This window comes from Pan troglodytes, chromosome 2 (assembly GCF_028858775.2).
Source record: "Pan troglodytes isolate AG18354 chromosome 2, NHGRI_mPanTro3-v2.0_pri, whole genome shotgun sequence".
NCBI lineage: Eukaryota > Metazoa > Chordata > Mammalia > Primates > Hominidae > Pan > Pan troglodytes.
The window spans coordinates 104,775,168-104,787,430 of record NC_086015.1 but is presented as its reverse complement, the minus strand read 5'-3'; the positions used below and the strand labels follow the sequence as shown (position 1 = coordinate 104,787,430).

Below are 12,263 nucleotides of genomic sequence, written 5' to 3'. Positions count from 1 at the left end.
TGAAAATACAAAAAATTAGCTGGGCATGGTAGTGGGTGCCTGTAATCCCAACTACTTGGGAGGCTGAGGCAGGAGAAGTGCTTTAAGCTGGGAGGCGGAGGTTGCAGTGAGCCGAGATCGCGCCACTGCACTCCAGGCTGGGCAACAAGAGTAAAACTCCATCTCAAATAAATAAATAAATGAATGAATAAATACGTAAATAAATAAATGAAGTTTTTTTCTGGTAATTTCAACATCTCTGTCTTCTTCTACTTGGCTGCTCTTGATACTCATCTTTTGTGAGTTGTTGAGATTTCCTAGGTTTTTTATATGCCAAGCAGTTTTTGGATTATATCCTGGACATTTTGAATATTAAGTTGCAGGTCTCTGGGTCTTGTTTAGATTGCAGGTTTGGTATTACTTTGAGTTCACCAATGTCATTCTTAGCATATACTCTTCAGGGTCCTAAGATAGCTTCTCCATGAAGTCTGTCTAGAATTCTTAGTTGCACTCAGTGGGAGAAGCAGAGAAGATTATTCTTATTCCATTTTATTTCAAGTAGAATTCTTGCTCATTTTTAAAATCTGAGTTTTTATTTTATATATATATATATATTTATTTATTTATTTATGATACATGGTTTTGCTGTGTCACCGAGGCCTGAGTGCAGTGGTACGATTATAGCTCACTGCAGCCTCAAGTGATCCTCCTGCCTCAGCCTTCTGAGTAGCTGGGACTACAGACATGTGCCACGACCTTTATCGTAGACATAGGGTCTCACTGTATTTATCAGACTGGTCTCAAACTTCTGACGTCAAGTGATCTTCCTGCCTCAGCCTCCCAAAGTGTTGGGATTACAGGCATAGGCCACTGTACCTGGCTCAAGTCTGAGTTTTTAGTCTTTGTTATTGATGTGTAGGAATTCTTTATATAATAAGGATATGAGTCTGTTGTCAGTATGTGTATTGCAAATACTTTCAATCTGTAGCTGTTTTATTTCTTAATTGTATGTCTTTTGATGAGCAGAAATATTTGATTTTGATGAATGTAGTTTATCAGTCTTTTCCTTTATTCTTAGTGGTTTCTTCTTTTTTTTTTTAGACAGAGTCTCGCTCTTTTGCCCAGACTGGAGTGCAATGGCGTGATCTCGGCTCACTGCAACCTCTGCCTCCTGGGTTCCAGAGATTCTCATGCCTCAGCCTCCCCAGTAGCTGGGGCTACAGGCATGCACCACCATGCCCAGCTAATTTTTGTATTTTTGGTAGAGACGGGATTTCATCGTGTTGCCCAGGCTGGTCTCGAACTCCTGGCCTCTAGCGATCCATCCACCTTGGCCTCCCAAAGTGCTGGGATTACAGATGTGAGCCACTGCACCTGGTCTCTTTATTCTTTCTTTTTTTTTTTTGAGACAGAGTTTCACTCTTGTTGCCCAGGCTGGAGTGTAATGGCGCGATCTCGGCTCACCCCAGCCTCCACCTCCTGGGTTCAAGTGATTCTTCTGCCTCAGCCTCCCGAGTACCTGGGATTATAGGCATGTGCCACCACACCTGGCTAATTTTGTATTTTTAGTAGAAACGGGGTTTCTCCATGTTGGTCAGGCTGGTCTCAAACTCATGACCTGAGGTGATCTGCCAGCCTCAGCCTCTCAAAGTGCTGGGATTACAGGTGTGAGCCACTGTATTCTTAGTGGTTTCTTAATGCTGTATTTCTTACTGGAGATTTAGTCATATGCTTTTTTGCTATTGTTGTGACAAAATACATATAACACAAAATTTACCATGTTAGCCGTTTTATGGCATTCAATTTAGTGGCATTTAGTTCACTCACAGTGTTGTGCAACCACTTTCTCTGTCTAGTTTCAGAACTTTTTCATTACCCCAAATGGAAACTCTTTAACCATTAAGCATTCACTTCTTAATTTATCTCTCTATTGTGCCAACTTCCCAGCCCCTGGAAATTACTACTTTGTTTTCTGTTGCCTGGATTTTCCTGTTCTAGATATTTCACAAAAACAGAATCACTCAATATATGATCTTTTGTGTCTATGGCTTCTTTCACTTAGCACAAATGCTTTCAAAGTTCATCCATGTTATAGTATGTGGTAGTAGTTTAGTTCTTTTTATGGTCTAATAATATTCCATTGTATGGATATATTACATTTGTTTATCTGTTCATCTGTGTATTGTTTTCACCTTTTTTTCTGTTATTGAATAATGCTTCTATGAACTACAAGCATCTGTTCGAAAACCTGTTTTCCATTCTTTTGTTTTATACTTAGGATGAGAATTGCTGTGTCATGTGGTAATTTTATGTTTAAGTTATCGAGGAACTGCAATACTGTTTTATTTTTTTCTTACGGTACCTGTACCATTTACATTCCCACTAGCAATATATGAAGGTTCCAGGTTCTTCATATACTCAGCAACACTTATTTTTTTTTCTCTCTTGCTCTTTTACTTCATTTTCCTTCTCCTCTCTTCCTTCATTCTTCATCCTAGTGGGTACGAAATGGTATGTCACTGTGGTTTTGACTTGCATTTTTTTGTGTTTCCATATAAATTTTAGGGGTATTTTTCCTTCTTCTGGGAAGAATGTTATTGATATTTTTATAGGGATTTTGGTGAATCTATAGATTTCTTCATTTGGTGTGGACATTTTAACAACATTGATTCATTTTTCATTTTTCTTTTTTTGTTCTTGAAGGAGATAAACAATATTGATTCAAACCATGACCGTGGAGTATCTTTCCATTATTTTGACGTTCTCCAGTTTCTTTCATCAATGTTTTATGGTTTTCATTGTGGAGATCTTTCACTTCTTTGGTTTGGATTTGCATTTCCTAATGACTAATGACACTGAGTGTCTTCTAATGTGCTTTTTGTCATTTGTGTAGTTTTTTGGAGAAATATCTATTCACATTCTTTGCCCATTAAAAACTATTTTTGTCTTTATCTTACTGAATTGTAAGAGTTCTTTTTTTTAAATTTTGAATACTATACCTTTTTTTCTTTTAAGAGATGGGGTCTTGCTATGTTGCCCAGGCTGACCTGAAACTCCTGGCCTCAAGCAATCCTCCTGCCTTGGCCTTCCAGAGTGCTGGGATTACAGGTGTGAGCCATTGTGGTTGACCTGGATACTATACTTTTATCAGTTATATTATTTGCAAATATTTCCTCCCATTTGGTGGGTTGGTTGCCTTTTCACTATTCCAGTAATGAATAAAAGTTTCAAATTTTGCTGATGTCCACTTTATCATTTTTCTCTTGTTACTTGTGGTTTTTTGGTCATATCTGTGAAGTCATTGCCAAATACAAGTCATGAAAATGTACTGCTGTGTTTTTTTCTGAGAGTTTCATAATTTTAGCTCTTGTATAATGTTTAGGTCTTCTCTCCATTTAAATTCATTTTTGAATATGATGTGAGGCAAGTGTGCAAGTTCATGCTTTTGCATGTGGCGGTTCAGTTGTTCTAGAACTATTTGTTGAAAGTTTATTTTTCTCTCATGAATGGTTTTGGCATCCTTGCTGAAAATCAATTATTGGTCCTAGATGTATGGGTTTATTTCTAGGCTTTCAATTCTGTCCCATAAATCTGTATGTTTACCCGTTGCCAACATTATTTTGATTACTGTAGCTTCATAGTAAATTTTGAAACTGAAATGTGAGTCCTCTAATTTTGCTCTCCTTCTTCAAGATTGTTTTGGTTCTTCTGAGCCTCTAGCAATTAATCGTCAGATCAGTTTGTCCATTTCTGCAAAACAGGCTGTTGGAATTTTGGTAGGGAGTGAATGGAATCTGGAGGTCATTTTGGGGAGTAATGCCCAACTGCTAACCAAAATAGTTGATATAGTTAATAAAGTCTTTCAGTCCTTGATTAGGGGATGTCTTTTCATTTATTTAGGGTTTCTTTAATTTCTTACAGCATGTTTTGATATTTTCAGCAGAAAAGTCTTACATTGCCTTGACTAAATTTATTATTGAGTATTTTATTCTTTTTGATATGCTATTGTAAGTGGAATTTTTTTTCTTAATTTCTCTTTCAGATTTCTCATTGCTATTAAATAGAAATACAACTGATTTTGGCCTTTCGATCTTATGTCCTGCAACTTTTCTGAATTAGTCGAGCAACCTTAACATTTTCTTTTTGGTGGATTCTTCCCTCTTTTGGTTATTGCGAATCGTGGACTACAAACATGATTGTACAAATATCTCTTTTATGAAGACAGTCTTGTAAATTTACTACAAATGTCTGTTCTGTGATGTGGAAGTAAAACCAAAACTTAATACAGATGTAATCATTGTATATCTTTGTGAGGTAGCTACTGTTATTATATCCCTTTTCAGATAAAGAAACTAAGGCATAGAGAATATAAATGACTTATTTGCCTAGGCTAACACTGTGTATTAAATAAATTAATTTGAACCTTTTATTCTAGTCATATTTAATCTAAACTCTGTCAATAAGGTGTCCGGCTCTTTCCTAAAATTTTCCACATGGCAGTTCCTAGGTAACTAATTTTAATATCTTTCAATTGTTATAAGTACAGTTACTTTAGAATCATAGGCCCTATTTAACCTTCTATGTAATAATTTTTATTCCTTTAAGTACATTCCAGATTTTAATAGCTATTTAAGCTTTGGAATCTCAAAGTGTTGATTTTTTGATTAAAGTTACCTTGGTATTTTAAAATGTCTTCCTAGTATTTTTTGGTGGACTTACATTTATGCATTAGTAAAAGAGCCAGATATTCCATAGATTGCACTTATTATTTTTCTCTGTGAACTATGTATTTGATCGTTTATAACAAATTTCCAAATAAAAAAGAACAGTTTAAATGCCTCTTGTCATATTGATATGTTTATTATTAAAATTTCATTTTTTTTTCCTAGTGGGAAAGAAGCCTAAGGAATAAAGTCATCTCTCTAGACCATAAAAATAAAAAACATATCCGAGGGTGTCCTATTACTTCCAAGTCATCACCAGAAAGGTAAGATATGTGTGTGTGCGACATAGTATGGGCTTATCCTATAAAGTTGACCATAAATGATTCATTTAAGCTTGTTGGTTCTCAATTATGACCACATGTTTAAAATAGAAGGTTTGAATTCAGTGGACTCTAAGATTCTTTCAGTCTCTAACTTTCTGTGATTTTAAGTATCTTAACTCCCTTGTTTTTGTGCATTTGGAACATCTTGATAAGCTTTCGCTGATAATGCAAGAGTTATACATAGACTGATAATGGTGATTGAATCATTGTTTGCGATCAGCAGTGAGAAAGGGTGTTCCATTTCTGCTGCTGCTTCTTTTTTATTTTTTAAAGGCTAGTCAAATGAAGCAGTGGGAGTGGAGCAGAAACAGACATCTGCAACTTGTAATCAACTGGTTGTAAACACCTCTGTACTTGGGCCAGCCAAAAATGCTCTGTTTAGCAACTATGGTCCTATAGTCATAGTGTTAACAAATTATTTGTATAGGGGAATTAAATATCTGGAGGATTCAAATTACAGTTGTTACTGGAAATAATTTAGAGCATTTCAGAATTGGACATAAATCAATGATTAGAAAGTTATTTTAAAAAGAGTATTGAATTTTCTTTTTAACATAGTGAATGAAAAAATGACAATAGCAAATTATAATTATTGGAAAGTCACACAAATTTAGAAGACTCATTGGGGTCCTTGAATTTATGTCAAAGTACTTCTATAAACTACTTAGTCTAATTCTCCCTTTTCAAGTAAACTGTGTGTAGGAAATATAAACATATATTGGTGACTCCATAGCAGTTTATGAGCCTTTTGACATTATTACCATACCATGGATAAATTGTCAAGGTGAATAAGGCAGGTCTATTGATGCAATGATGATGCTTTCATCCTTAGAACAAGCACACACTCAGTTTTCAGACTTGGTTTCCCAAAAAGATTTACATAAAAAATTATACTTGGTTTGAGAGATGGAATGCTAGAAGTAAAGGAATGGTAATTTTTAATTAATAAAAACCAAGCCACATTTTCGGAAAGGTTTGCACATACAAAGTTGTTTTATCTTATGGGAGACATATCCTGAAGACTTTGCATGCTTCACAACATACATCATTCCCCTTTAGCTGCCGTCTTGCATCTCCACATGTGTGCGCCTAATCTCAGCTGGTCCACCCGGGACCCTCTGAGCACCAACCCTAGTTCTCTGCATGGCCCCTTATCTGCTCTGATAGGATGAAAGAAACAATCATGAATCAGGAAAAACTTGCCAAACTGCAGGCACAAGTGTGCATTGGTGGGAAAGGAACTGCTCGTAGAAGGAAGAAGGTGGTTCATAGAACAGCCACAGCAGATGATAAAAAACTTCAGTTCTCCTTTAAGAAGTTAGGGGTAAACAATATCTTTGGTATTGAAGAGGTGCATATGTTTACAAACCAAGGAACAGTGATCCACTTTAACAACCCTAAAGTTCAGGCATTTCTGGCAGCAAACACTTTCACCATTACAGGCCATGCCGAGACAAAGCAGCTGACAGAAATGCTACCCAACATCTTAAACCAGCTTGGTGTAGACAGTCTGAACAGTTTAAGCAGACTGGCTGAAGCTTTGCCCAAACAATCCGTGGATGGAAAAGCACCACTTGCTACTGGGGAGGATGATGATGATGAAGTTCCTGATCTTGTGGAGAATTTTGATGAGGCTTCCAAAAATGAGGCAAACTGAATTGAGTCAACTTCTGAAGATAAAACTTGAAGAAGTTACTGGGAGCTGCTATTTTATATTATGACTACTTTTTAAGAATTTTTGTTTATGGATCTGATAAAATCTAGATCTCTAATATTTTTAAGCCCAAGCTCTTTGGACACTGCAGCTCTTTTCAGGTTTTGCTTATACACAATTCATTCTTTGCAGCTAATTAAGCCGAAGAAGCCTGAGAATAAACTTTGAAACAAAGGTTAATAAAGTTCTTTGCCTAGTAAAAGAAAAGAAAACAAAACAAAACAAAAAGCTTATATCATTAAGGCCGGGCACAGTGGCTCACACCTGTAGTCCCAGCACTTTGGGAGACCAAGGCAGGTGGATCACTTGAGTTCAGGAGTTCAAGTACGGCTTGGGCAACATGGCGAAACACCATCTCTACAAAAAACTAATAAAAGTAAAATTTAAAAAATACTTATATTATTTAAATCTCACTTTTCCATAAGAATGCTTGTAAAGTGGTGGGCACAGGTTCTTTGGGATAACAATCAATAATTTTGTAACATATTATTATTTTAATTTTGTTTTTTAGTTTTTCTGGCATTATCTCTAATATTTTTTTCAGTTTATTTTCTGCTAAATTATCAGCCTAGCATAAAAAGATAATTGTTTGGCCTTCCTTATAGAATTTACGACATCTGACTTCTGTTCCAGAGTTAGTGATTTTCAGGCATGGTCACAGCATTAACATTATAACATCTATTTAATATACACTTAATGATATTGTTAGGGGATAAAAAGATTTTAAAATTCAATAGCAGTAGAAATTGAATTAAAAATACAATAATGACCCAAATCACCATCTTCTTAATAAACAAAAAGAACAATGTGGTTGACGTGATCCTGACAAAGGAAAATGATGTATTTTTTAAACTGATAAAAGTGATGTAGCCAACAGGCAATAGTGTAATTAATTAGTTTTATAGTTTACTCAGCCAATTTTTGAATAATAGAATGTGATTTTTGACAGATTTTTAAAATCTAGAGGGCTTTGTATCATTTCAAAATTTTGTACCAAAGACACATATATATGTCTTTTATATATATAACTAATTATCTGTATTAATACATAATTAGTTCAAATTCACAATGTTAAAATGTTCATAAAATATTTCCGGGGAATGTGTATGAATATTAAAAAGTGGAATTTAAAAAAGTATCTCTGATGTATGGTAGAAAGGACCTGAGTCATTTCCAAATCCTAGTTGTCTTAAGCTAGGAGCAGGCATCTTGTTTATACTTTAGTTTTTCTCTACTGAAAGTTCTGGAGCTTTTGATTCTTAACCTTTTTCTGAATGTTCTACTTCTAAAAGGTAGGTGAAATGGGATGGTTAGGATATCTAGAATATCTGGAAACTAAGGTGGGATAGAACATGATGAGTTATTTAGATGAAACTGGATTATGACAGTTAAGTTAGTAGGCAGAATTAGGAAGTGACTTGGTTCAAAACAACAGGAATGGGAAATTATGATGTATTGGCTTCACAGCACAAGAATTTTGTAAAATTCTCTTGGGCAGATTATTTTTAGAAGAGAACCAGTTTGGTTTTTCTCTTTTAATGGGATTCTTTATTCCTTGCTTGATCTCATTTTCACTATCAATGAGCTTACATAATTTGTATCTACAGATTTAGTTCTCTTGTAGCGTATTTTTTTTTAAATCAAATTATGCTGTTCTTCCTACTCCACTAATTATTTGGCATATCAGTCATAAGAGTACATGAGCAATATCAGTTTGGAACTGAAAACCCTCTATTTATAATTATGGCAGCTAATATCTATTAAATACTTATTATATGTTAGGCATTAGGCTAAGCCTAAACTGTCTTATTTAATTTTCATAAGTCTGTGAGATGTAAGTAGCATTGGCCTTATCTCATAGTTGAGGAAATTTAGGCCTTCTTACTATAATGGAGAGGAATGTTATTAATGCATCTCTAGGAAACCTAGTTCAGTATTAACAGACTTAAATTTTTGTTTTAATAACATTGAATTCTCCTGGGCTATCTGAAACATTTTATAAATTGCTGCTGTGCGAAGGGAAATCAAACAACAAAAATACACCTGGGGAGGGGGAGAAAGTTTCCGTATGTTTGTATTACTTTGGAACTGCTGACTCTATCTCCTGTGTTTGATCTTACTTTAAAGATTGTAATACTTTTTAGTGCTTTTTTAAAAATTAAGTTTTATTGTGATATAATTTACATATCATAAAATTCACCCATTTTAATTCAATAATTAAATAATTTTTAGTATATTTACAGAATTGTGAGCCATCACTACAGTCTGGTGATGGTTTTAGAACATCCCATCATGCTCCAAAAGAAACTACTCATTTACAACCACTTTCCATTCTCACCTACAGCTGTAAGCAACCACTAACCTACTTTCTGTCTCTATAAGATTTGATTTTTTGGACATTTCATATAGACAGAATCATACAATATGTTTGATCTTTTTCATCTGGCTTTCACTGAGCATAATGTTTTTGAGGTTTATTAATATTGTAGCATATATCAGTATTTCACTTCTTTTTATACCACATTGTGTTTATTCACCAGTTGGATTTTTATGTTGTTTCCACTTCTTAGCTATTATGAATAATATTGTCATAAACATTCCTATACAAGTGTTTGCAAGTGTTTGTGTAGACATATGTTTTCTTTTTTCTTTTTCTTTTTTTCTTTTGAGATGGAGTCTCACTTTGTTGCCCAGGCTGGAGTGCAGTGGTGGAAAACAGCTCACTGCAGCCTCCATCTCCCAGGCTCAAGCGATCCTCCCGCCTCAGCCCACCAAGTAGTTGGGACTACAGGCACGCACCACCACGCTTGGCTAATTATTCTGTTTTTTGTAGATTTGAGGTTTTGTTATGTTGCCCAGCCTAGTCTTGAACTCCTGAGCTCAAGTGATCTGCCCACCTTGGCCTCCCAAATTGCTGGGATTACAGGCATGAGCCACTGTGCCCATTCTTAGACATACATATGTTTTCATTTATCTTGAATAGATAACTGGGATTAGAATTGCTGTGTCATGCATTAATATCGTTTAACTTTCTGAGCAACTGCTGAACTTTTTTTCAAAATGACTGTACGATTTTGCATTCCCACCAGCAATGTATGAGGGATTCATGTTTTTCTACATCCTCACCAGTGCTTATCTCCTTCTGTTCTTCTTTCCTCTCTCTTTCTTTTCTTTCCTTCCATCTTTCCATCCTAGTGAGTGTGAAGTGGTATCTCATTGTGGTTTTGTTTGCCATTTCCTAATAACTAAATGATGTTGATTATCTTTTCGTGTGCTAATTGGTCATTTGTTTTTTTTAAAAAATTTTTTTTTATTATACTTTAAGTTTTAGGGTACATGTGCACAACGTGCAGGTTAGTTACATATGTATACATGTGCCATGTTGGTGTGCTGCACCCATTAACTCATCATTTAACATTAGGTATATCTCCTAATGCTATTCCTCCCCCCTGCCCCCACCCCACAACAGGCCCCGGTGTGTGATGTTCCCCTTCCTGTGTCCATGTGTTCTCATTGTTCAATTCCCACCTATGAGTGAGAACATGCGGTGTTTGGTTTTTTGTCCTTGCGATAGTTTACTGAGAATGATGGTTTCCAGCTTTATCCATGTCCCTACAAAGGACATGAACTCATCATTTTTTATGGCTGCATAGTATTCCATGGTGTATATGTGCCACATTTTCTTCATCCAGTCTACCATTGTTGGACATTTGGGTTGGTTCCAAGTCTTTGCTATTGTGAATAGTGCTGCAATAAACATAGGTGTGCATGTGTCTTTATAGCAGCATGATTTAAAATCCTTTGGGTATATACCCAGTAATGGGATGGCTGGGTCAAATGGTATTTCTTGTTCTAGATCCCTGAGGAATCGCCACACTGACTTCCACAATGGTTGAACTAGTTTACAGTCCCACCAACAGTGTAAAAGTATTCCAGTTTCTCCACATTCTCTCCAGCACCTGTTGTTTCCTGACTTTTTAATGATTGCCATTCTAACTGGTGTGAGATGGTATCTCATTGTGGTTTTGATTTGCATTTCTGTGATGGCCATTGATGATGAGCATTTTTTCATGTGTGTTTTGGCTGCATAAATGTCTTCTTTTGAGAAGCGTCTGTTCATATCCTTCACCCACTTTTTGACGGGGTTGTTTGTTTTTTTCTTGTAAATTTGTTTGAGTTTATTGTAGATTCTGGATATTAGCCCTCTGTCAGATGAGTAGATTGCAAAAATGTTCTCCCATTCTGTAGGTTGCCTGTTCACTCTGATGGTAGTTTCTTTTGCTGTGTAGAAGCTCTTTAGTTTGAGTAGATCCCATTTGTCAATTTTGGCTTTTGTTGCCATTGCTTTTGGTGTTTTAGACATGAAGTCCTTGCCCATGCCTATGTCCTGAATGATATTGCCTAGGTTTTCTTCTAGGGTTTTTATGGTTTTAGGTCTAACATGTAAGTCTTTAATTCATCTTGAATTAATTTTTGTGTAAGGTGTAAGGAAGGGATCCAGTTTCAGCTTTCTACATATGGCTAGCCAGTTTTCCCAGCACCATTTATTAAATAGGGAATGCTTTCCCCATTTCTTGTTTTTGTTAGGTTTGTCAAAGATGAGATGGTTGTAGTTATGCGGCATTATTTCTGAGGGCTCTGTTCTGTTCCATTGGTCTATATCTCTGTTTTGGTACCAGTACCATGCTGTTTTGGTTACTGTAGCCTTGTAGTATAGTTTGAAGTCAGGTAATGTGATGCCTCCAGCTTTGTTCTTTTGGCTTAGGATTGTCTTGGCAATGTGGGCTCTTTTTTGGTTCCATATGAACTTTAAAGTAGTTTTTTCCAATTTTGTAAAGAAAGTCATTGGTAGCTTGATGGGGATGCCATTGAATCTATAAATTACCTTGGGCAGTATGGCCATTTTCACAATATTGATTCTTCCTACCCATGAGCATGGAATGTTCTTCTATTTGTTTGTGTCCTCTTTTATTTCATTGAGCAGTGGTTTGTAGTTCTCCTTGAAGAGGTCCTTCACATCCCTTGTAAGTTGGATTCTAGGTATTTTATTCTCTTTGAAGCAATTGTGAATGGGAGTTCACTCATGATTTGGCTCTCTGTTTGTCTGTTATTGGTGTATAAGAATGCTTGTGATTTTTGCACATTGATTTTTGTATCCTGAGACTTTGCTGAAGTTGCCTATCAGCTTAAGGAGATTTTGGGCTGAGATGATGGGGTTTTCTAGATATACAATCATGTCATCTGCAAACAGGGACAATTTGACTTCCTCTTTTCCTAATTGAATACCCTTTATTTCCTTCTCTTGCCTGATTGCCCTGGCCAGAACTTCCAACACTATGTTGAATAGGAGTGGTGAGAGAGGGCATCCCTGTCTTGTGCCAGTTTTCAAAGGGAATGCTTCCAGTTTTTGCCCATTCCGTATGATATTGGCTGTGAGTTTGTCATAGATAGCTCTTATTATTTTGAGATACGTCCCATCAATACCTAATTTATTGAGAGTTTTTAGCATGAAGGTTTTTAATT

The 12,263-nt window shown here is 35.8% G+C and overlaps 2 protein-coding genes across 26 annotated transcripts in view; both read left to right on the top strand.

Moving 5' to 3' along the window:
- SENP7 (SUMO specific peptidase 7) overlaps positions 1 to 12,263 on the top strand; it is a 199,069-nt gene that overhangs the window by 60,679 nt on the left and 126,127 nt on the right. For all 25 annotated transcript variants that reach the window (XR_010155284.1, XR_008547289.2, XM_001146469.6 and 22 more), the window contains one exon: positions 4,869 to 4,966. Coding sequence is in view for 23 of the 25 variants with exons in the window: in XM_001146469.6 (XP_001146469.2) it covers positions 4,869 to 4,966 (98 nt within the window). In the remaining 2 variants the exon portion in view is untranslated. The remainder of the gene's footprint in view (positions 1 to 4,868; positions 4,967 to 12,263) is intronic.
- Positions 5,062 to 9,034, top strand: LOC107970707 (transcription factor BTF3-like). Its single transcript, XM_063806066.1, has one exon. It carries the CDS (start codon positions 6,195 to 6,197, stop codon positions 6,681 to 6,683), a length of 489 nt encoding a protein of 162 aa, XP_063662136.1. The 5' UTR covers positions 5,062 to 6,194; the 3' UTR covers positions 6,684 to 9,034.